The following is a 25,817-nucleotide window of genomic DNA, read 5'->3' on the forward strand; positions in this document are numbered from 1 at the left end:
TTGCGCAATGTCTCGTTTAGCTACCATCATGGCCAGGGTAGCCCATATCAGGCCATATCTATCCAGATCATTGGGGTCCCAGATGTTCAATAAGCATTTGCGAGGTTCTGGCAGAACGGAGATCTTAAGCGTTTGCGAGACAGTGTGCATAACCTGTTTCCAGAATTCCTGTACGTGCGGGAAATCCCAGAGTGTATGGTACAGTGTTCCCTCCTCCCCGCATCCTCGAAGACAAAAGGGATGTGGTGCCCTATGTATTTTGTGAAGCAAAGTCCTAGTGTAGTAAATGCGATGTAAAATTTTAAGTTGCACTAATCTGAATTTTGCTGAAATACCTACTTCTCTCGGTGATGCTAGTGCTTCGTTCCATTCTGACTCAGTGACCTCACCTATTTCTCCCACCCATTTTTCTCGTAGTTTTATTGTAGGGTCCCCTAGGTTGTTGATCAGTTTTTTATATGTGAGGGAGGTCGCGCTTTGTTGCATATAGTCTGTCAACAGCCTATCTTCCAGTGGTGAGGACTCTGGTATATCAGTGCCTACTGGGATCGCGTGGAGCAGTGCGTGTCTTATTTGCACATATCTAAACGTCTCTGTTGGGCCCAGGCCATATTGCTGTTGGAGCTTCGGAAATGCGACCACCGTGCCTTTGTCCCATAAGTCCCCAACTGTGGAGATTCCTATGCAGTCCGCGTAAATCCCTTACTAGACCGTAGGTTCCCTAATGTCTTTGTGTCCCATAGTGGTGTTAGTTTGGTGATTTTCCCCTTCCAACCTAGCCGTGTTTGTGCTATGTGCCACAAGGCCACTGTGTGTTGCGTCGGTCCCAACAGTTTCTTGACTCGCGATTTGTTATATAGTACTGAGAGCATGCAGTCTGTCCCTAGCTGCGACCAATCCGCTCTATATGCTGGGTCACTTCTTGGAGTATGTATCCATTGGTTTATTATTTTAAGATGGGCTGCCCAGTTGTATAGCTGTATGTTCGGTAATGCTATACCTCCCTCATACCAACTCTTTGTCATCTTATCATATGCTATACGTGCCGGGCCATTATTCCAGAGTAGGTTTGAGACCAGTGCTGCGACCTGCTTGAAGTATCGCGGTGCAAAAGGATATGGGGTGTTTTCCAGTACATATAGGAATCTGGGAAGTGCCATCATTTTATAAAGGGCTGCACGCCCTAGGAGGATCAGTGGTAAGGTCGCCCAGTGTTTAACATCGGCACGAAGACTTTCCATAGGCGGCTTCAAGTTTTTGTCCAAGAAGTCTGCGGCACTGTTCGTAATAACAATGCCTAAATATTTAAAGTAGTTCGGGGCCAATGCAAGGGGACAGTCCGTTTGTAGCACCGGATCCGGACCCTTTAGTGTGTAAATCACCGACTTGGATCAGTTCAGGGTATAGCCTGACGACTTCCCATGTGCGTTACAGAGATTCAATAATGCTGGGATCCCATTTTCAGGCTCAACCATATAAATCAGCATATCATCCACATATAGGGATATTTTATCTTCCCACCCATCCTCCCATTTGATTCCTTTGAGTAACGGTGTTGTTCTGATTAGGATTGCTAAGGGTTCTAGCACCAGGGCAAAAAGCAAGGGTGACAAAGGGCATCCCTGCCTCGTCCCCCTTCCCAGCGGGAACGCCTGCGAGACGTGACCATTAGCTACCACTTGTGCCACCGGCTTCGTATAAAGTAGTCGTATCCATGCTACGTATTTCGGTCCAAAGCCCATACGTGCCAATACCGCAAATAGATATTCCCATTCTACTAGATCAAAAGCCATTTTGGCATCAAGGGAGAGAATCACTGCTTTTTCCGAGAGAAGGTGCGCTCGTGCCATCACCCCATGAACCCGCCTGAGATTCAGTGCTGTACTCCCATGAGGCATAAAGCCTGACCGATCAGGGTGGATCAGTGTCTGCAGGTGTTGTACCAGACGGTTGGCCAGTAGTTTTGCCAAAACCTTGGCCTCCACGTTAAGTAGGGAAATGGGGCGATACGAGGAGCATTCAGACGGAGGTTTACCCGGCTTTGGTATGGCTACAATCGTTGCGGTGCACTGGTCCAGCGGTAGTTCTGCCTTTTCCAGGCTCTCCATGTACATTTCCAGTAATGGTTTACTGAGAGTTTCGGCCATCGATTTATACCATTCTAGGGGTATTCCATTGGGTCCTAACGCTTTTCCTGATTGCAGTGCCTGAATTGCCAGTTGAATTTCATCTTCTGTCGGGTCGCCCTCTAGCTCTTGCACTGCCTCCTGTGGGAGCCTGGGGATGTCAATGTTCTCAAGCGAGCTTAACGCCGCCTGAGCAGTGACTTCCTGCTCTGGGGTATATATCTCTTGGAATTGGCGTGCCAAGGTGCACACTATTTCTTCCGGATGTGTCTGCAACTGTCCGTCATATGAGTGTAGCCTCTGTATACCTCAATTACTACCCCTCTCTTATCTAACCACGCCAGCATTTTCCCTGCTTTGTCGCCTACATCATATATTCTATGTGCTGTGCTTGTGAGATATCCTTGGACTTTAGTTTTAAGGTGGGCTTGGTATTGCCGCTGCCGTAATTGTAATAGGTGTGCTGCTTCCGGTGTGGGATCCGCCATGTGGGTATTGTTCGCGTTGTGGAGTGTCAGCTCGAGCTCTGTGAGCTCTCGCCGTGACTCTCTTTTGTGCCCTGTAATTGCTGCTATCGCTTCTCCCCGCAGGACCGTTTTGTACGCTTCCCACAAGACCGAGGGAGAGGACACTGATCCCGCGTTTTCCTCGAAATAGTGTGTGGTCACTAATTTAAGTTCTTTCCTGATCTTAGGGATTTTTAAGTAGTTCAGGTATAGTGGATACATTCTAGCACGTTTCTTCTCTTTGGTGGTGAGTGACCGGGATATTGGTGAATGGTCAGATATGCCTCTTGGCAGGATTTCTATTTTATCTACTTTCCCCAGTCCAACCCCTAAGAACAAGAAATAGTCAATACGTGACAGGCTATTGTGTGCAGCGAAATAGTATGTGTATTGTGTCGCTGTGGGGTTGAACTGTCGCCATACGTCTGTAATGCCCATTGCCTCTAGAAATCCAGGGAGCGTTGCAGTTCCCCGAGGACGTTCTCTAATGGGATATGTGTCCAGTGTTGGGTCTACTATTGCATTGAGGTCCCCTCCTATGATTGTGTCGCCCTCCGGGAGGTCCAGAAGGAATTTACCTAGGGCAGGCAAAGCAACAGATTGGAGTGCCGGGGGGATGTAAACGGAAACCACGTTAAGGGGTTTCCCTTCCCATTGTCCATGTATTGCTGCGAAACGACCCTGATCTTCCGTCTTGCGGTGTTCTACCATAAAGGGTGATGTCTTTTTCATGAGTATCCCCGCCCCCCGGGAGCCTGTCGTGAATTCGGCATGTACTGCCATAACATATCCGTGTCTATCAAGCGCCTTACATGCTGTTCCCGTGAGGTGCGTCTCCTGGAGTAGTACTAGGTCGGGGCCCTGGCGTTTAATTGCTTGCAGAACCAATCCCCTCTTCATTTTATCTCCCAATCCTCTGACGTTCCAAGTAAGCATGCGCAGGGGAGGCACCTCAACTGTCGTAGGCGCGTCCTCAGTGGGTGCAGCGTGTAACTGTTGAGCCATTGGATTGGTTGGGTAGTGTTCTAGCTGCCATGTTACAGCTATGTTGAGGCGTAGGAATAGCTCGTTACTCGGTGCGTTCGTTATCAATACTAACATTAACTTCAAAACTTCCCCTCCCTCCCCCTCCCTGCTCCCCTGCTCCACGGACTTACCCCCGCCCGCCTCCCCAACTTTGCAGAGTGCTTCCCATAGTCAAAAATACTTGCTCGCTGGGGAAAGGACTTCTCCGGAGACAACTGCCTCTCTTCCTCTCCGTGGATGCCATCCACCTAGTATCCAGGGCGTTCGGTCAGGCCTTTGGTATAAATGTTATCACGCACCAGGTGTCTATTGATCGTCTTCCGAGGCCTGGACACTATTGTCTCTTGCCGGGGATCTGTCCTCTGGTCCGCGTCCTGACGCTTGGGAGCTTGTGCAGCTGTTCGGTTCCCGGTTCCTGTGTGTTCTATGTGTCCGACGCGGTGGCTCTACTGGTCTCCAGCCGTCCAGCCAATCTCGAGCGATCTCAGGGGTATTAAAGAACCAGGTTTTGTTGTTTGCCACTACACCCAGTCTTGCCGGGAACAGCATGGAATACGGAAGTTCTCTCGATCTGAGTTCTTTCTTAATGTCCAGAAACATTCTCCTACGACGAGCAACTTCGGCCGTGTAATCCGGAAAGAAGGCCAGTGTGGAATTTTGGATTTTAATTGGTGGTGCCACTCGCGCCGCCTGCAGGATGGCGTCTCGATCTCTAAAGTTGAACAGTCGAGCCAGGATCGGTTGCGGCGCTGCACCCGGTTTCGGTCTGCCTCCCGGGACCCGGTGGGCCCTTTCGACGGAGAAGAAGGTGGACAGGCCCTTGGGTTTAAGTTCGTTCTTTACCAACTCCTCCACATAGAGGTTCATTGCTCTCGTACCTTCGGATTCTGGAACCCCAAGGATCCTTACGTTGTTCCGTCTGGAGCGCCCTTCTTGGTCGTCCAGCCGTTCTCGCAGTACCTTGTTTTCCGCAGCTATCTTCACCGCTGTCTGGAGTTCAGAGACATCCTCGACCAGGGATTTCGTCACAACCTCCATAGAGCTTACTTTCTCAGACATTTTATGGAAGTCCGCCCTGATAAGTGTGATCTCGGTTGATATTGACCCTACCGTGTCTTGGACTTGAGTCAGGGCTTTCATCACGTCATCTAGTGTGGCCTGCTTACTGCCTGCTTCCTCTGCTGACTTGCCTGCCGGAGATTTCCCGTCCGTGGAAGGAGAGGCATTCTTGTCGCGTGCAAATGTGTCAATTCTGGTTTGGGTAGTGTTGCTTTTACTCCCCCTGCCCGACATGTCTGCCGCCGCCAGTGGATCGATGAATGGTCGATGACCCCGTGGTCTTCCGCGGCTCTCAACTGTCTATCACCGGGTCCAGCAGTGTTGTGCCACTGGCTGCGCCCTCTGAGTTAGCGGTCACTGGCTGCGCCCTCTAAGTTAGCGGTGTCGTGCCTATGGTGTAGCTGCGACCGAGACCCGGTTTGTGCAGGGGGGTGGCAACCCCTCCTCCACGTTGTATTTTCCCGGCTGTAGGCTTTATCAGTGTCAGTTCTGTGAGGTTCCCTCTTCCCTTCAAGCCTCCCAGAGACAGTGTCGATGCAGCGCCGGTCCCTTTGTGCCCCTCAGTATGGATCCCCAGTCACCAGGCTGTTTATTTGTTTATTGTGCCTTTATATACCCCTGCTTTAATATTTCTGTCTTTATTATTTTGCCGAGTTCGTTTCCAGGTGTCAGGGCTCTTGTGCAAACCGGCAGTCAGGCTGTTATGCATGCATCAGAATTATGTCCTTGTCGGGCGTCCTCCGCACTTCACCAAGATGGCGGCCCACCGGTATTGTTGTGCCTCTATCTCCGCCTGGCTCCTTCCTCATGCAGGGCTGTGTTTTCCAAGGCTCCAGACACTTTGGCCTACTGTGCTTCTTGATGCAGCTCTCCGGCACCTCCCGCTATCCTATCTCGGCCGCGGGAGGATTTCTATCATCGGGGCCCGATTTACGTTACCAATATGGCGGCCCGCCGGATTCACCTCCCCTCGCGTTTCTCCTCTCAGCCCGGAGTCCGGCTCTCTGCCAAGTAAGTGTCCCGGTGCGAATTTCGTCACTTATAGGCGCCCCCACCGTTGCGGTGATGTCTGTTGCTGCCGCCGGTGCACCTCTCCCGTACCTCCTCCGCGCTTCCTCTTGGACGGGTGCTTCCGGCGTCTCTCGCCCGGGTCCCTGGCACTTCCTGTCAGTCTCTGCTGCACGCTAGCCCCTGGTTTCATCTGCTTTTCTAGGCCGCCAGGTCCGTCGCCTCTAGCTTGTGTTCCCGGTGTTTAATCTTCACCGTAGTCACGGCCGTCCGTCCCGCCCGGTCCCAGGTTTCAGGTCCTCTCCACAGAGGTCATGTGGAGTACGGATTTGTGTTCGGATCGTTGAAGAGGCCGCGTTGTCACCGGAGCTCTTCCTTTATGCTGCCGCCATGCTCGGCTGCAAGCCACGCCCCCCCCTAAAAGTTTTTTTTTTTTTAAAAGGTAAATAGGATACATTGAAAAAAGATAAATTAAACGTTTCTGTTTCATTTTTAAGAGTCGGCAGTGGTCCGTGGTACCACTGCCTCTTCTTAAAAAATATTTACTCAGCCAGTCACAAAGAGGAAGGGGTCACTTTGGGACCCCTTCCTGTTTGTGAGTGGCTTACCACCTACTTGAAGTAGATAGAAAACTGCCAGTGTTTTCAACCGCAATTGCGGTTGCAAAACAACGGTACATGTCTTTCTGACTCGCTATTAGAAAGGGACGCCCTTGGCACGCCCCTTCCTATAGCAACTCGCAAAATAGTGTTTGTACATACCAACACCCTGTTTTGAAGTCGCAAACTGGATGATTTCCCGTTTGTGACAGCAAAAAACGGTTGTACATCTGGCCCCTAGCACCGGCTGATGTCTGCTTTATAACAAATATTCCTCATATACCCGGATCTCTTGGCAGCAGTGTTGGTATTAGTAACTTTGGCAGAGTTATCGTTCCATACTCCACGTAATGACGCCCACAGGCCACTCTCCAAAACTGAGATTACTGGCCTAAGTGCATTGCAGGAACGAAGCGGGATCCAGACGGATCTGGGATCCTACTGCTGTTATTCAGCCGGATTGGGATGTGTGCTGGCCCCAGTGATTAGTGCCAATATCGGCCCATACCCCAGACCACTCACCATCCAACTTTACCAAATAAGAGACACCACACCATGATTTGTTGGAGAAAGTTGTTGCAGCTTTATTAGCATGTACATTATGCCAACATGTTGGATTATCTTACGGGCGATCCAAGAGCAGGCCGCCCCTCACAACCAGCCCACCCAATGAGCCATAACCCCCCGTGGTGTTAACCGCGGGCGTTGTCAATTTTGGGGGAGGGTCTAACCCCTCCCCCCGGCGGATCTCCAGTCCACCCCTTACTCACGCCTCTCCCCCCTCCGGGGGTGGCAGAGCGTTGAAGGCAACCCCAGGTCCACAACCGCCAGAAGGACTAACCGGGCGCCGTCACTCCTCCAGGATCCCACTGTGGATGTCCCTGGGGATAATTTGCTCTCGAACACTTCCGGTGCTCCTGTAGAGGGTACCCTTCTGTACCTTCCTGCATTGGATCGCCCTGTAACTCCGCCTGCAACACAAAAGACCGTAATATTAGTAGCAAAACTCCCCCACTTACTGCCCGAAAGCAGGTTAAGCGGTTGGGAGAGAAAACAGCGCACAGGCAGTCACCCGACCGGGGTCGGAGGGGCGGTTGGGGCGAGGGTCAGCTCATCACGGCTACCAGGAACAAAGAGGGCGCTTGACCCTCGCCCCCCTTGTCATATACCCCCTCAGGCCCCTCCCCTTTGCAAACAGGAAGTGACCTCACTGGAGGACCATCTGGTCCCCCCAACACTAGACCGCTCATAGGGTCTGTGCCATCCTGTGGCACTAAGGGTGGCCGCCCTCTTAGGTGGGCACCATTGGTGGCCCAGGGCAGCCCGGCATAGTGCCAATATCGGCCCATACCCCAGACTGCTCATCATCCAACTTTCCCAAATAAGAGACACCACGCCATGATTTGTTGGAGAAAGTTGTTGCAGCTTTATTAGCATGTACATTATGCCAACATGTTGGGTTATCTTACGGGCGATCCAAGAGCAGGCCACCCCTCGCGACCAGCCCACCTGATGAGCCATAACCCCCGTGGTGTTAACCGCGGGGGCGTTGTCAAATTTGGGGGAGGGTCTAACCCCTCCCCCCGGTGGACCTCCAGTCCACCCCTTACTCACGCCCCTCCCCCTCCGGGGGGCGGAGCGTTTCAGGCAACCCCCGGTTGCTCAGGTCCACAACCGCCCCTCCCCTTTGCAAACAGGAAGTGACCTCACTGAGGGACCATCTGGTCCCCCCAACACTAGACCGCTCCTAGGGTCTGTGCCATCCTGTGGCACCAAGGGTGGCCGCCCTCTTAGGTGGCCACCTTTGGTGGCCCAGGGCAGCCCGGCAATACACTGAATTTGTCCTGGTGTAATTTGCCAACACAGGGACAAATTCGGCACTGCCCGCACAATGTCTGCTTTCTATTCGGAGTAGTTGCATACAAGCAGCGAGGGATCTTTCTTATTTTAATTTCCAGCTGGGCCCAAAACAAAGGCTCATTTAAAGGGCCATTAGCCCTCCTTTTTAATTGTGTTTCATCCTGAATGGGAGCTGAACACCTAGATGCTAATGCAAGAGAGGTACCCAGTGTGTTATCACTTCACAAGTACTTAAGAGAAACTGATTTTCCGCAGGTTTTTGACTTTGTTCAACTAATGTTTATAAGAGATGTGCATGCACTGTAAGAATGACAAATGTATCTTTCTGTACAAGTAATTACACAACAATTTAGTAGTAACTAATATATTTTTTATTCTTTTATAATGCTACTGACCACAATGTAAGGTGTCAGAGCACTTTACATCACATGCGCACATTGTACGAAGATAATTAAGCATAGGTGTGTTTAAATTAATTTACATGTTTCATAAGACAAGTTACAGGATCCTTACCAGTAGGCATGGCCGGGAGAAACACAGTCGGAATTTAAAACGAAATACACTAGTTGGGGTTGTCTGAACTAATAAATTGATTACTGTGTCAAAAGCAGTAACTCCCTTATCAGCATAAAATACAATTCTGTGACACAAAACACAGAACACTCCAAGAAGTGCATTAACCATCACGGTTATCTCACCGTTATTATTATTCCCTGAAATTTGCTGAGCACACAAAGCTATCCACACCCGGTACCTTAACCCCATAGAATATTTTAAAACACAGCCGCGTTTTGATTAGTTTAGTAAGTTAGAACAGATTTACTGTCACGTTTGTCCTTGTTTCCAGTTTTTTAGTGGCTCAGTTAAAAAAAAAAGAAATTATAAGTTGACAGTCACATGCCGCTTTTCATGACTTCACCCCTCGTGACTTGGCTCCCTTTCCACTGCCATACCCTGACCCCCAATTTATGTGTTCCTGTAGAAGATTTTTCTCTAATTCCTTCACTGCCTAAGAGCATGGAAATGCCCCTGTCCTCCTGTGATCTTGAGTGGATCCCCGGGGCCATCTTGGTGCTCTGTCCTCCTGTGATCTGGAGTGGATCCCCGGGGCCATCTTGGTGCGCTGTCCTCCTGTGATCTTGAGTGGATCCCGGGGGCCATCTTGGTGTCCTCTTTCTTACCCATACTTCTTTCTCTCCCCAGGTTCCACAGGCTTCGTCAGCAACCTTCGCACCTTCATGTGGATCCGGGTCCAGCAGTACACCAACCGCGAGGTGCAGACGCGCCTCTTTGCCCATCTTCACAGCTTGTCCTTACGGTGGCACTTGGGGCGCAAAACTGGCGAGGTGCTGCGGAGTGTGGACCGGGGTACCAGCAGCATCAACAGCCTGCTCAGGTAACAACGAGGAAGAGAAGCCTCGCACGCGGGACAGTGGAGGGTAGATGGCTGACCTTGGTTCATCTTTCTTTCTGCTTCATTCAAAGGGCTGGTTGGGAGGTGAAGAGAAGTATGTGGTGATCCAAGGTTTAGGTCAGAACATGGTGAGGAGTGCAGCAAAAGGGCGAATGTGTGAGAGGGTTAGAACCAATGCCGCAAGCAAGGGATCATGGTTGAAAAGCAAGAGGTAATGCAGCGAAGGGAGAAAAGGAGGCGTAGATCACATGTGTAGAATCCGTATGGATTTGGTGTAGATTGTGAGAGCGATTTCATGATGTTTTCTTCTGTGAGGTGCATCCAAGTTGTAGACATGTTTGCACCGATTCAGTGGACGGAGTGATCCTCATTCCGGAAGGAGGTCAGGCATGGACTGTGGTTTTGTTGGTAAGAACTAAAACATCCCTTGATATTAAGCTCCATAAAGCTGGAGACACTGTCCATCCATGCCCCGTTTGACCATGTGGTGGGTCCTTTGAAGATTGTCTGTGTTTGGTTGGATGTTTGCTAGTAGAGAGAGTCTGATGGTTAGTGAACATGAGTTAGCATCACAGGCCTTTGGTGTCCTCTACAGGGTTTGCCAGGTGTGGTCTGTAAGTGCGGTCACAGGTGGTATAAATGGATGTCCAGGTGTGGTCTGTAAGCTCAGTCACAAGCAGTATGTCTAGTGTGGTCTGAAGGCATGGTCCTGGGTATTTTGCAGGGATGCCGAGGGATCATCGATGGGGCAGTCTCGAGGGGTTTGTAAGGATGAAATGGTGTGGTCTGTAGTGATGAACAATACTGATCTGTAGGGATGACCAAGTCATATGAAGGAACGTTACACCTTACATTCCTTCATATGTAAGGATTGTCAGGGGTTAAGTATGGATGGTCTGGTTTGGTATTTTGCGGTCATTTGTAGGGATGGTCATTGGGGGTCTGGAGTTATCTGTAGGGATCGCTGGGTGTGGTTGCTAGAGACAACCCAGTGTGATGTGAAGGAATGGGCGACTGGAAGCTTTATGAATGGCCAGACCTGCTCTGCGTGGAGACGGCCGGTGCTGGGGCGTGGGGACGGCCGGGGCTGGTGCGTGGGGACAGCCGGGGCTGGTGCGCGAGGACGACCGGGGCTGGTGCGCGGGGAAGGCTGTTTCTGGTGCGTGGGGACGTCAGTTTCTGGTGCGTGGAGACAGCCGTTTCTGGTGCGTGGGGACGGCCGGTGCTGGGGTGTGGGGACGGCCGTGGCTGGTGCGTGGGGACGGCCGTGGCGGTGCGTGGGGACGGCCGTGGCTGGTGCGTGGGGACAGCCGTGGCTGGTGCGTGGAGACGGCCGGGGCTGGTGCGTGGGGACGGCCGGGGCTGGTGCGTGGGGACGGCCGGGGCTGGTGCGTGGGGACGGCCGGGGCTGGTGCGTGGGGACGGCCGGGGCTGGTGCGTGGGGACGGCCGTGGCTGGTGCGTGGGGATGGCCGTGGTGGTGCGTGGGGACGGCCGTGGCTGGTGCGTGGGGTCGGCCGGGGCTGGTGCGTATGGACAGCCGGGGCTGGTGCGTGGAGACGGCAGGGGATGGTACGTGGAGACGGCCGGGGCTGGTGCGTGGAGACGACCGTTGCAGGTGCGTGGAGACGACCGGGGCAGGTGCGTGGGGACGGCCGGGGCAGGTGCGTGGGGACGGCCGGGGCTGGTGCGTGGATACGGCCGGGGCTGGTGCGTGGGGATGGCCGGGGCTGGTGCGTGGGGATGGCCGGGGCTGGTGCGTGGGGACATCTGGGGCTGGTGCGTGTAGACGGCCGGGGCTGGTGCGAGGAGACGGCCGGGGCAGGTGTGTGGAGACGGCCAGGGCAGGTGCGTGGAGACGGCCGGTGCTGGTGCGTGGAGACGGCCGGTGCTGGTGCGTGGAGACGGCCGGTGCTGGTGCGTGGAGACGGCCGGGGCTGTTGCGTGGAGACGGCCGGGGCTGTTGCGTGGAGACGGCCGGGGCTGGTGCCTGGAGACGGCCGGGGCTGGTGCCTGGAGACGGCCGGGGCTGGTGCCTGGAGACGGCCGGGGCTGTTGCCTGGAGACGGCCGGGGCTGGTGCCTGGAGACGGCCGGGGCTGTTGCGTGGAGACGGCCGGGGCTGGTGCGTGGAGACGGCCGGGGCTGGTGCGTGGAGACGGCCGGGGCTGGTGCCTGGAGACGGCCGGGGCTGGTGCCTGGAGACGGCCGGGGCTGGTGCCTGGAGACGGCCGGGGCTGGTGCCTGGAGAAGGCCGGGGCTGGTGCCTGGAGATGGCCGGGGCTGGTGCCTGGAGACGGCCGGGGGTTGTGCATTGAGACGGCCAGGGCTTAGGCTGGTTTGTGGGCATGGCCGAGGCAGGCTGGTTCGTGGGCACGGCAGAGGTAGGCTGGTGCGTGGGCATGGCCGAGGCAGGCTGGTTCGTGGGCATGGCCCTGGTTGGCTGGTTCGTGGGAGTGGCAGGGGCTGTTTGGTACAGATGGTCCGATGTGGTCTGTAGTGATGGTCAGATCTAGTTTGTGGTGATGGTCCGATTTGATCTGTAGTGATGGTCAAGTCTGGTGTTGTTCTGGTGTGGTCTGTAGTGATGTTCTGATCTGTATGAATGACAGGCACTGGTCTGTAGTGATGCTCTGGTCTGGTGTGGTGTGGTGTGATGGGATGGGATGGTCTAGACTTAACTGTAATAATGGTTCGGGATGGTCTGGTGACAGTTTGGTCTAATTTGAAAGGATAGCCGATACTAGTCTGTAGTGTTGCTTCGGTCTGGTATAGTCTGGTCTGTAGTGATGGTTTGGGTTGATCCAGTCTAGTGTGGTCTATAGTGATGTTCCCGTACTGGCCTGTAGTGATGCTCAGGTCTGGTCTGTAGTGATACTCTGATCTGTAGTGATGCTCTGGGCTGGTCTGTAGGGATGCTCTTGTCTGTAATGATGCTCTTGTCTTTTGTCTGTAGTGATGCTCTGGGCTGGTCTGTAGTGATGCTCTTGTCTGTAGTGATGCTCTTGTCTCTTGTCTGTAGTGATGCTCTGGTCTGTAGTGATGCTCTGGTCTGGTCTGTAATGGTCTGGTTTGTAAGGATGATGAGGTGTCCTCTTTGAGTAATGCGTAGAAGTCAAGTCAAGTCAAGTCAAGAGATTTATATAGCGTGCTACATACCCATAGGGTCTCAAGGCGCTTGAGGAAGGGTGGGGAATTACTTGTCGAATATCCAAGTTTTGAGTTGTTTTCTGAATGCTAGGTGGTTCTGAGTAAGGCGAAGATGAGTGGGAAGAGAGTTCCAAGTTTTAGCTGCCAGGTAGGAGAAGGATCTGCCTCCCATGGTGGTTTTGTTGATGCGAGGTACAGTGGCAAAGGCTTGGTTGGAGGATCATAGCTGACGGGAGGGGGTGTAGAAGGACAGTCGTGTGTTGAGGCATTCGGGTCCAAGTTCGTAAAGTGCTTTGTGTGCGTGGGTTAGGAGGCGGAAAGTAATCCTCTTATTTACGGGGAGCCAGTGGAGGTTTTTCAGGTGACCAGAGATGTGTTCTTTACGCGGGATGTCTAGTATGAGCCTGGCTGAAGCGTTCTGGATGCGTTGGAGTTTTTTCTGGAGTTTTGCGGTGGTACCGGCGTATAGGGTGTTTCCGTAGTCCAGGCGGCTCGTGACCAGTGCGTGGGTGACCGTTTTTCTAGTTTCGGTGGGGATCCAGCGAAATGTTTTTTTGAGCATGCGAAGAATGTTGAAGCAAGATGATGAGACGGCGTTGACTTGTCTGGTCATCGAGAGTGAGGAGTCCAGGATGACGCCCAGGTTCCGTGCGTGGTCTGTCGGGATGGGTGCTTTACCGAGGGCCTCTGGCCACCAAGAGTCATCCCAGGCGGAGGGGGAGGTGCCTAAGATGAGGACTTCTGTTTTGTCAGAGTTCAGTTTCAGCCGGCTGTGATTCATCCACTCGGCTACTTTTTTCATTCCTTCGTGTAAGTTGGTTTTGGCGGTGTTAGGGTCTTTGGTGAGTGAGAGGATCAGTTGAGTGTCGTCAGCGCAGGAGATGATGTTGAGGTTGTGTTGGCGAGCAATGGCCGCGAGGGGGCTCATGTATACGTTGAAGAGGGTGGGGCTGAGGGAAGATCCTTGTGGCACACCACAAATGACTTCAGTGGCTTCTGACTTGAATGGTGGGAGGCGGACTCTCTGGGTTCTTCCGGTGAGGAACGAGGTGATCCATTCCAGTGCTTTTCCTTGGATTCCGACGTTTCTGAGGCGCTGTAGAAGGGTGTTATGACAGACTGTGTCGAAGGCAGCGGAGAGGTCGAGGAGGATGAGGGCAACTGTGTCTCCGTTGTCCAGTAGAGTTCGAATGTCGTCTGTTGCAGCTATGAGAGCAGTCTCAGTGCTGTGTTTGGCTCGGAATCCGGACTGTGAGGAGTCGAGGGATTTGTTGGTTTCGAGGAAGGCGGCGAGCTGGTTGTTGACAGCTTTCTCGATGACTTTGGCCGGGAATGGAAGAAGCGAGATGGGGCGGTAGTTTTTGAGTTCGGTGGGGTCAGCTGTGGGTTTTTTCAGAAGGGCGCTGAGTTTGGCATGTTTCCAGCTTTCCGGGAAGGTGGCGGAGTTGAAGGAGCAGTTGATGACGTCTCGGAGGAGTGGTGCTATGATGGAGTCTGCTTTGTTGAAGATGTGGTGAGGGCATGGGTCTGTGGGGGATCCTGAGTGGATGGAGTTCATCAGGCGGATGGTGTCCTCAGTGGAGATTGGGTTCCAGTCATTAAGGATGTTCAAGGTGGGTGAAGGTCCTGCAGAGGGTTGGTTGGGTTGGTCTCCGGGTCGGTTGACGAAGCTGTTGTGGATGTCTGCGATTTTGTTGTGGAAAAATGAAGCTAGGGAGTTGCATAGGGCTTGAGAGGGGGTGATGTCGTTGGAGTTGGCTGAGGGGTTGATGTCGTTGGAGTTGGCTGAGGGGTTGGTAAACTCTTTGACGATGTTGAATAATTCCTTGCTGCTGTGTGCGTTGTTATCTAGTCGGTCTTTGAGTGCGGCTTTCTTGGCAGACCGGATTAGTTGGTGGTGTGTGCGGGTGGCGTTTTTGAAGGCGTCCCTGGTGCTGGTGTTTGGGTCTTTTTTCCAGGCCTTTTCGAGGGAGCGACAGAGTTTCTTAGATTTCTTAAGATCGTCGTTGAACCAGGAGGCGTTCTTGCTGCCTAGCTTGATTTGGCGTTTTTTCAACGGTGCTAGGATGTCGGCGCTGTTGGATAGCCATTGGATGAGGTTAATGGCTGCTTGGTCGGGGTTTGAGGAGTGGACAGGGGGGTTTTGAAGAAGCGATGAGGAGATCTGGTCGATGGTGAATTTGTTCCAGTTTCTTCGCAGAGTAGGTTGAGGATGGTTGTGAGTTGTGGTCTTATTGTAGCTAAAGTGAACGCAGCTGTGGTCCGTCCAATGTAGAGTTGTGGTGTGACTGAAGGAGACATGTTTGCTGGAGGTGAAGATAGGGTCGAGTATGTGGCCTGCGATGTGGGTGGGGGTAGTGACAAGTTGTTTGAGTCCGATGTTGGCGAGATTATCCAGAAGGGTGGTGGCGTTGCTGTCATTGCTCTTTTCCAGGTGAAAGTTGAGGTCTCCCAGTAGAATGTATTCCTCGGAGGGGAGGGCGTGTGGGGTGATAAAATCAGTGATGTCTTCAGTGAATTGTGCACGGGATCCTGGTGGTCGGTAGAGGAGGGTGCCTCTGAGTGTGGTCTTGGGATCGGTGTGGATCTGGAAGTGAAGGTGTTCGGCGCTGGTAAGGATGACGTCTGAGCTGGTTGAGATGCGGATGGAGTTCTTATGGACGATAGCGATGCCTCCTCCTGTTTGCTTGATGCGGTCCTTGCGGATGATCTTGTATCCTTCCGGGATGGCAATGGTGATGTCTGGGGCTGAGGTAGCATTCATCCATGTTTCAGTTAAGAAGGCGACGTCCGGAGAGATGGTGTCCAGTAGATTCCAAAGGTCGATGGCGTGTCTGGGGACCGAGCGGGTGTTGAGCAGGATGCATTTTAGGTGGTTGGTGTCAGGTCTCTGTTTGGTGTTGGTGGTTGAGGAGTAGGTTTTGGTGCCGTCGAACTTGCAGGGGTTGCAAGAGAAGGGTCCATGGGTGTGTCCAGGAGCGGCTTGGATGCAGTTGGGGGAACGGCCGGGGTTAAGGGCTAGGAGGGTGGTGGCATCGTAAGTGATGCGAGTGGGCTAGGCATTGCGGGAACCAGGGGGTCTGGCGCTGGGCGCGGTCCAGGCGCGGACGGGCTTACCTTTGGCGCACCTTCGGCGCGGCCGTAGCGCGTGGACGCTGCACGTGGGGGCATTGGCCATAAATGGACGGTGGAGGGGGCGGAGCGTGGGAGGGGCCGCTGGGAGGCGGGAGCAAGGTCGAGGGAGGGCTTTGGTCAACCAGGGAAATGGCCGCAACAACAACAACAAGGAGCAATGGGGCGCTATGAGGTCCTAAATATGTTACAGATACTGTTGGGGTGGGAGCGGGTTCGAGCGCGGAGACAGAGCAAATTGTGACGCAGTCTCGAGTTAAACACAGCCAATGTAATCACGGACAATGAGCAGCCAATAATATCACATGGATATGCACAGCAAATATAAAACAATGTACAGTCAGCCAAAGCGCTATGATAATGTTTAAGCAAACGTGCGCGCTAGCTGAAAGGCAGATGCAGAGGTCAGCGCTACGATACCTTAGGTGGAGGGTGAGGGAGGAAGCGAGGGGAGCGACCACTCGCGAGGCTGGTCATGATGCTTTGAATGTCCTTGTGTAGAGCTTTGAGTGTTGGCAAGATCAGTATCTGTGTTGGATAAATACTGTAGAAACAGAGTGTTGGAGGGATTGATGGGGACTGCTCAGGGCCTGTGGAACATCTGTCTCTAAAGACTCTCTGGCCTTCTCTTCACAGTTACATCGTCTTCAGCATCTTCCCTACCATTGCGGACATCGTCATCGGCATCATCTACTTCACCTCGTCCTTCAACGCCTGGTTTGGGCTCATCATCTTTATCTGCATGACCCTGTACCTGAGTGAGTGACACGTGCTTGATCTCTGTACCTGAGTGAGTGACACGTGCTTGATCTCTGTTACCTGAGGGAGTGACACGCGCTTGATCTCTGTACCTGAGTGAGTGACACGTGCTTGATCTCTGTTACCTGAGTGAGTGACACGCGCTTGATCTCTGTACCTGAGTGAGTGGCAGGTGTGATCTCTGTACCTGAGTGAATGAGAGTCGTATGATTTCTGGTTGGGAACGTGCTCTGTACCGGAGTGAGTGTCAGACGAGAGGCCTCTAGTTGGGGAGTTACACTGTACCTGAGTGAGTGACACGTGTGATCTGTGTAGCTGAGAGAGTGGCACACATAAAATCTCTGTGCCTGAGTGAGTGGCTATCAATTGATCTCCAGTTGGCGAAGTGGTCTGTAACTGAGTGAGTAACTGCGGACACCCTGGAAATGAAAGTGCTGTGCAGAAGATTGAGGGACCTCCAGGTGAACTCTGTGCAGGAGAAGAAAGTGTGCGGTAAGGAGAAACCTGAGGAGCCAATGAGTGGCCTCTATGCTGGGAGAGGCAAAACACAAGCGAGTGAAAATACAGGGCCATAGGGAAGAGAAGGGCCTTGAAACAAATCTGCTCTATTGTAGGAAACCAGTATAGTTCTTTCGGTGCTAGGTGATGGGTATCACACAACCTTCCATTAAAAAGTGTAGATCCCGACATTAGTGTATTCAACCATCTTGGGTTTGTCACTGCCTCAGAGGGGGTAAATGAATGAATGAATGAATGAATGAACTGCAGTCTTCTACATTGGACTTGTACTACATGGGCAGTAATGTGCAGTCAGTATAAACAGCCTTGGGATTGTGAACTGTTAAAGTGGGGAATCTATAGGGTATGTTGAGATGAAAGTCTGAGAGTACGAGATGGGAGGGAACACATAAATTGATAGTGTGGGTAGCTGGCCACATATTTATCAGCCCAATAATCCATGTAAAGAGTTAAGAGCTCTGAAGGTAATTTTTCCTCAGATTACAAAGAAGGCAGACTGAAGTATTTAAAATGATCTAAAATCTGCTTATTAGCGATTTTGTCTGGTCCATGCAAAGGGCATTGCAACGCTCTCACCTTGCGATGGCAGTCTGATTAGATGACTTCCGGGATGAAGAAATATTTATCCTCCAGGTTCTCAATGAGTTAGCGCGGGTAGTCAAGATCTTGTCATCCTGATGGGAAAGAGTGAAGCAGAGTCAAGTGTTCTGCTTTGATGGTGGTGACCAGATTACGCAAGCAGTGGGCAGTGTTCCATACAGAGGGACGCGTCCAAAATAGGGGTCTTCATCACAATTAGGTGGGTGAGCTAGCTGACCTTCAGTCTGCAGCATGAGTCCTTCAGGCTTTGACGGACGGTCATCTGAGACCGACCAAACTTTGGGGCCTTCAAAGAGATGCAGAAGGATCCAAACGGTGACACCAGTGGAGCAACCGTAGCATTGAAAATAGCGAGACTCGGGGAGAAGGCGGCGGGCACCGCATTGCAGAGTTTTGAATTTGAAATAAAAATGGGATTAAAAGCTGGCAGGGAGCCTGTTCCCTAACACAAATAAACAAATGAATGCACTCCAGAGAAGAGCGTTGGCCTCCATCCCGGGAACTTATGCAGCGCTAGTGGAGGGTCAGTGGTGTCAAATACAGCTGAGAGGTTCAAGAGAATCAAGGGGGAGGCATTTCCACCTTCGAGCTCTAACCTAATGTCACTCTAAGCAGTGATCAGGAATGTCTCTGTACTGTGAGCCGGATGGAGGCCCGACTGAGCGGGACCAAGGGCAGCAGCCTCCTCCAAGAAGCAGGTGAGCTCGGAGTTGATGGATATCTTTAGAATCTTAACTTACAGAAGGAGAAAATAAATAGGACAATGTTTCAACTTAGTGGGTTCAGTGTTAGTTTTTTCAGTTGACACATGACAATTCCATGTTCGAGGGAGGTAGGTATTATAGTCGAGGTTACATTTCTGACCGAGAAAGAGGCCAACTGTGAGTGATGCTTTCCTAAGTGCGGAACAGTATATTTGATCTTCAACTTTCTCGTGAACACCCTGGAGCATGTCCCCTCCCAAGTGGATCAGTGAAGAATCCTGGGATTACTTTGATTATGAACGTACTTTTAAACTACATATAGCACGAGTTTCGACCCCCTCTTGAGGACCTTTAAAAAGATCCTATCTCATCTTTCGGTATACTCGGTATTCAATACTCCAACCACAGGTGGGGCCGTGACTATTAATGGAAGACTCTTATTTGGGGCTTCCTTCTGTGACCACCCACCCACGCTGGATCAAAATGCAGCAGCTCGATTGCCTCTTAAGTTGCTGCGCTGTTCTTTCATCTCTGGCCACGTTTGTGGTCTCCACTGGCTTCCTGTTCCTAAGCACACAGCGTTTAAGAGTTTATGCATCTGCTTTAGTGCCTTGCAATAACGGCTGCCCTTGTGTCATTGGTAGCACCAACGCTGTCTCTCAGATCTTCCTCAGCCAATCTACTTGCAGGTCCTAAGTCTATTGAGCATATCAAGGCAGCCGATCTTTTGCTAAAAACTGGAGCGCCTTTCCCTTTAAACTACACTCTACCTCTCAGCTTTCTCTGTTTCAGAAAGCTCTTAAGACTTTGCTGTTTGCCCATTGGAGCTGCTGGTTAGCTTGGCTCAATTTCAGTTCTTGGCGTTTGGGCGTGTTTATGGGAACTGGCCTAGGTAAGTGACTCTGAAGATATCGACACTTCGGTCTCAAAGATTGATCAAAAATGTATCGTGGGATGCTCGAAAATAATAAAACATGATGAAACCTTAGAAGCATTTCAGAACTTGAAGTATGTCTTGAGGCGTTGAGCGTACAGAAGGATACTGCTGGGAAGTTTCTTATTTATCCATGGAGCGAGTCTGGCGGTGCCAGAAAAATGACTGCAGATCCGGTTGACGCGGCTGGTAGTCAGTGTGGGTGGGTCGGTGTTGGGTTGATAGAAAAGAAACAAAAGCCTGGCGCTTCTAGGGCAAAGGTAACGGTGGCACCATCCCACATACACCCTTGGTATTCCTCCTGGCATGGAGGCTCCGAAGTGAAGGGAGGTGGAGTGGAGGCGGAGGGCTTTCAATTGATGTGGGTGGGACGCTAACCCAATCTTTGGTGACGTTGAGTGTACAACTACTCTCTAGTAGCCCTCAGCGCTATTGCCCTAGAAAGCGTTGTTAACATTAGTGCCCTTGCGGTCTTTGCAGCAGTCATACAAGGATTAGCCTCAGTATTAAACAAACTGATATGTCTGCTTGATAGATATTTGACCATCCATTCACTTGGTTTGCACAGTGGATGGCCATTGGCTAATATAGATGTGAAACAATCTTTATATTGAAAACTGGCGTGGCAGTGTGTGTTTCACCAGGGCATGGAGGCAAATGGAGAATCAACATGTGCTTCACATGCAGCAGTTAACATGGAAGCAGTCATAAAAGTTTGTCTGTTGCATATGGCAATATACCGCGTCAGTGTATGCTTTGCGGATTGTCACAGTGCCAAAACTTACATCATAGCCCTATGTATTAGATGAACAGATCTGCTGCCTGAGATCTGGACCTATGAGAGCAATAACCTGAGATAGTCAATAGTCTGCCCCAGCCCTGGCAACACAGGCAGCAGCCCTGGCACACTGAGCACAGACTGGGAAAGGAGACACCCTTGGAAACTGTCATTGCTCAGAATCCTTACAGCCAGTCCCATCCAGGATCTGACTCCCTTACGTTAACTGCTTCTAAGTAGAGCAGTTCCTTGTTTCTAAGATGACTATGTCCGCAGCTACCTACCTAGGAGATTACGTCATGTTCTGCCTCACCGAAGCTCCTTGAAACATGAACAGCTGGTCTGTTTCTTGGATCCTTCTGCTCCTGCCCAATTTTCATTCTCCAGATTATAATGTTGATGGAGGTAACTCTTGTTCGCTTGGTCGCAAAGAGGAAGCTTTGAGCCAGTGGACGCAATGATGGGGCTCTTAACTGAACTCCTCCGTTGATATGTAGGTATTATGTATGTATTTAGGGTGGTGTTTCTATAGCTCTAACTTAGCCAAAATGCAGCAGAGCACTGTCAATGGTCGAAGACGAGCATAAAGTCGATGAGTTTATAGGAGAAGACCCTGGGTTCCAGACGGGTAACTCACTGGTAGCGATGTGTGCCCTTCATCATCCTCTGCAGGTTTGTTTCCTCTGGAATCATTTTCTGGGTTTGTCTGCCTTGTACTTTGATACTGTAGTGATTGGGACCTCAGATTATTGTGTGTAATTATTGTTAAGGAAGGAGAGTGCTTGTCAGATAGAGGTTGTGATTTAATGTTGGATGTAGACAAGCATGGTTTAGCACCAGGGAGATAAAGTTGAAAAGCTTATGTGAGGTTTGCGTGTCTCCATATCTTGTGTACGTGTCTTGTCACTTGTTGGTATATTGCCACACTTACTAATGATCTTCCACATCTTTTATCCATCGGAGTGTCTCCCTTTGTGCATATTTTGTACATGCAATCTGTGTATGATGTGTCTCTCCATTCTTTTGTCGTCTGGTACATATTCATCCTCCTACCTGTCTCTCCTGTTACAGCATCCCCCAAGCTCTGTCTGTGTCACCCCTTTGCATTTGACATTTTCTAACATGTGCGTCTCCTATTGTGTGTGATTGACAGTCCATTATAGTGAATGTGTCTACTATGTTTCTCTATACTATTGTACTGTAAGATTCCCTTTGTAAACTTGACTCCCCAAGGGTACTGGGTTTGAGCTGTGGGAAATGGACCAATACCAAAAGTTGGCCCCAAAGTAAGATTACCAATGACCGGGTCCTTTATTTTTGGCTGGCTGGTCAATGTCTAGATTTCTTGCTGTCATGTAGCACAGCGGTGATACAAAGTCACCCATACTGTAAGTTTGCACCCATTGAAAACGAGGACATAATGCTTTGAAGTCTAGGAAACCATACAACTGTAGTCACGGTAGGGCTGAAGCCGCATGCCAAAGAGCAAGTGTTGAGTCCCTTAGCAAGAGGGAAACCGAGCATGGCTTTTGGACTTTGAAATGGGTCAAGAAGGCCCAGGGGTATCTATGAATGACACAGGAGTGGGACAGGGCCCGTGTGCACCCCTGTCAAAAGGAAAAGGAGGGGTTAATAATGGCTGCTACTGTTTGAAGTACAGGAAATCTCGCCAAGCCACCCTTGGCCACTAGCCGGTTGACCACCTGTCCCCTTTAACTCGACAACCTGCCCGGAGCACCTGAGTGGTGGTGGTGGGGGGGGCTTAGGAGGGGTGGAGGGGTGTAATTGTTTTCTACCCCGCCCCAAACCCTTATTCAGCATCCCACCCAAGTTGAAACCTGGGCCTCAGCTCTTCACCTCCAGTCTTCAGGTTAGGGGCAGCTCCCATCGTGCAGCCTCTCATCTTTCCAGCAGGGTCTTTTCAGAATGTTGGGGGCACATCGGTAGAGTCCTGTCAAAGTGTCTTCTCTCTGCTGATGTTACAGGACCTCTCCATAACTGTAAGACGAGTACCAAGTACTGGTACCCGAAGGTCAGTACTTAGCTGAACTTGGGGTCACTTGTGGGAGGCTAGAGCCTCATCTATAAGTTGTATCTCCTTATATTTAAACTTCTCAATAAAAGGAGGCATGGGGCATTTTTGCAAGCACCTCCATAGGAAAACAACAAAATCCCCTTCTTAGGTCTCGCCTAGTAATGCAGCACCATGCGCTGCTCCCTAGGCGAGATCTATTGTTGCCGACTTGCATTGCGAGTGGGGACAGGACAGGTGCACGCGTACGGCAAGTCCTGGACAGGAGATATGCACGCGTATGGTGCGAGCAGGAGTTGTAATAACGCCACAAGCCGTACGCGTGCACATTGACTGTGCTGAAGCTTAACAGACTGACTGACTGACTGACTGACTGATTGTGCTTGTAAAGCGCACTAATGCTGAGGCGTCTTGGCGCTGTGTTAGAGTGGAACAACGACTATGCCTATATTCTGTTGGCTTTAAGGAAAGAGCCAGGTTTTGATTCCCTTCCTAAAAGCATATCTATTGGACAGGCTTCTGATATGCAGTGGAAGTGTGTTCCAGAGTTTTGACGCCAGGAATGAAAAGCGCTTTCCTACACAGCGTGCTCTTTTTATCTTTGGAACTTGTAGAAGACCGAGAGATGAGGATCTTAGAGTCCAGGAATGGACGTAATGCGAAAAGAGAACCTGCACCTCTTTTGCACCCTCTCCGAAAAGGGCCTTGTGCACTAAACAGAGTGACTTGAATTCTATCCGTCTGCACACTGGGAGCCAATGAAGATTTTTTTATAGCTGCAGAGGTAGGATGGTATCTTGGCAGCCCAAGCAGTACTCTAGCTGCAGAGTTTTGGATGGCCTGAAGTTTATTTAATTGGGCTACCCCCAGTCAAAGGTAAAGGGCGTTAAATAGTCAATTCTGGAGAGTATGACAGACAGGAGATGTGCGCTTACGGCTAGCGGCTTTATCACAACTCCTGCTCGCACCATACGTGTGCACATTTCCTGTCCAGGCACGGCGCCCTGCATGCCTCCTGCTCAACCCCACTCACCGGCTATTGTGGGGACTCTGCGCTGCTCCCAGGCTGGCTCCTCAATGGCAGGGGGGGGACTCGCCTCTAGACCCGGTCACTGGCGCAGCAACACGCGGGGCTACGTCTTACTCACAGGAGCCACGCCTGAAATCCTGCTCCGGCCGCACTATGCGGCATTCACGATGGCCGGGTGGACTCCTGCCAGACTTCCCTCCTCGCTTCTCCAACCCACTGGGCTCCCTCAGCTTTTTATTTTAGGACCTGTGTATATTCCCACTGTCGGAACCAACATAGAGACTAAATTAGCCTCCTTGGATAATTCACTGGGCACTGCAGCATACCCGCCACTGGTGTGAAGGAATCCTGCCTGGCACCCCAAAACTTGAGGCACCCCAACTTTCTCATATTGAGCGTAAGCTGTCGGCCAGATGCCCCTCGAGGTGCCTGGCGTCGCTCCTCCAACTCATTCGAATCTGATGGTTTCCTCTCTGTGCTCAAGTACCTTGGGAAGACCTACGAGAACCTGCAAGCTGGCGCGAGGAACAAAGACTGCACGCGAGATCAGATGAAGCGCGCGATCAACAGACTGAGGTCCTTCGAAAGGTGGCCATCCGCTTGTGTGGCATTTCACGCAGAGCTGGGCAATGCTGCTTATTTTACGTGGGGCCCAAGGACCGGGTCCAGTGCTTCTCCTGTGGTGGCATTCTGAAATGCAGGATCTTTCAGGTAAGTGCCATGCAGGAACACCGGAAGTGCATCCCGTACTGCCACTTTGTCATGGGCAGGGAAGTGAGCAACATACCCAAGCAGCAGCCAGTGGGTGGAAGTCCAGACCGGAGGGGTAAACCTCAGAGTATGGGCCCAGAGGCCTCTAGATTAAACAAGGCAGCGCGTCCAGACATGGCATGCAAATGGAAGCAGGAGTACTCTGTTAACGGCTGGCCAAAGGACAAGGTGCTGCCGAGTGAACTCGCCAGGGCTGGCTTTTATTATGTTGGTGAGTGAAGACCATGCCTTAAGCATGGTATTGTGCCAAATATATATATTTCATGCTAGAATTAATTAATGTGCCCTTTACTTCAAGGTGGCTACACAGCTGTTTGTTCTACTGTTTCATTGCATGCAATGTGGGGAGGGGATAGGGCCAGTCACCCTCCTATGACCTACAGTCACCACCTATTCTATATCTAGGCTTCCTGCTCTTAAAGAACCCAGCGAAACAACTGTATTTATACATTTACCAATACTTAAAGTGCAAACCCAGTCCGGCTTGGTTAAGGTTAGATGCAACTTGTCAAGACGCACAACATTTGGAGACAAATTAAATTTCAGTCAAAAATACTCTATGTACAAAAGATCAAAACCCTTCATACTAACAAAAGACCATATTCTACATAGCAATGTAGAGTTTGAAATTACGTACCCCTACAAAGTAGGATGACCACTTTTAGAAAAATATAAATATGAGAAGTGATACAATCTTACCCTACTTTTTTATTTCTCACTGCTATTTGCATGTAGCAGTTACCAATGTCCTCTGGACCTCTACATTTTTCTTCTACACTATCGCAACCCTCTAACGACTGGAGAATTTGGATTGGCCTTTCTTCTCTTCCACGCCTCTGCCCCCCCATCTTAGTTTTGTCACCAGCACTCGGGCTTCACAATGCCACCTCACCTTTCTCATACCTTGTTTTGTCTGCTGGTTCTTCATGATCGTACCTCAATATCCAGACTGATTGATTTATGTCCTTTCCTCCTGTCCAAACATAAAGAGGAAAATCTCGAACCTAGCATCCTTCCCTGCCAATCATAATAAGCATTTGCAATGCAATAGGTCTCGCATTTGCGAGAGTTTGAGCTATTGGCATTGTAAATGACAACGCCTTTTATTTATGTGTTTTGAAAACTTAAAAACGGTTTGTAAATATGCACTTTGTACTTATAGAAGCAAGGCTGACAGTAAAAGAGGCGCAGTAACTGCATGCCTTGCTTCTCGTAAGCAAGGACTATAAACACCGCTTGCACGTTTTCAAAACACATAAATAAAAAGCATTGTCATTTACAATACCAATAGCTCAAACTCTCGCAAATGCGAGACCTATTGCATTGCAAATGCTTGTTTCAAGAGTGGCGGTCCCGACACAAGTAGTGGTTGTTGTGGGTTAGGGTGCGGTGGTTGCTGAGAATGCCTGCAGAGAGGTGGATTTCTTTGCCACTGGGATCAAGCCCATAATTGAAGGGCTGAAACATGTCGACTAAGAGTTAGGAGTCATGGGACCATTATATCTGAATTCCCTTTTTTGTAAGTTGTTTTCAACTGTACCTATCAGAAGTTAATTAAAGGGAAACTGAAGGTGGTTTGAGCTATTTTTTATCTTTGTAGTTAATCCGACGAATAAATATTCAAAGGGCTCCCTGAGATATGGTCAATCCCATCCTGGTTTATAGGTACCAGAATGAGACCCGATTATGAAGGATGCCACTACTCGAGCGGTCCAGGGTCCACCTAAGAAATAAGGACATTTTCCTTTTACTAGCAAGGCTTCTTTTGAGGAGTGACTGTCTACATTAGGCAGGGGATACCTGTTTTGTGAT

The 25,817-nt window shown here is 50.9% G+C and overlaps 1 protein-coding gene across 6 annotated transcripts in view; it reads left to right on the forward strand.

Annotated features, from left to right (window-relative positions):
• Positions 1 to 25,817, forward strand: part of ABCB6 (ATP binding cassette subfamily B member 6 (LAN blood group)) — a 268,844-nt gene that overhangs the window by 175,539 nt on the left and 67,488 nt on the right. For all 6 annotated transcript variants that reach the window (XM_086954420.1, XM_086954421.1, XM_086954415.1 and 3 more), the window contains 2 exons: positions 9,388 to 9,580; positions 16,515 to 16,636. In XM_086954420.1, coding sequence (XP_086810546.1) covers positions 9,388 to 9,580; positions 16,515 to 16,636 — 315 coding nt within the window. The remainder of the gene's footprint in view (positions 1 to 9,387; positions 9,581 to 16,514; positions 16,637 to 25,817) is intronic.

This window comes from Lissotriton vulgaris, chromosome 2_1 (genome assembly GCF_964263255.1).
Source record: "Lissotriton vulgaris chromosome 2_1, aLisVul1.2, whole genome shotgun sequence".
In the NCBI taxonomy this organism is placed as follows: Eukaryota; Metazoa; Chordata; class Amphibia; order Caudata; family Salamandridae; genus Lissotriton; species Lissotriton vulgaris.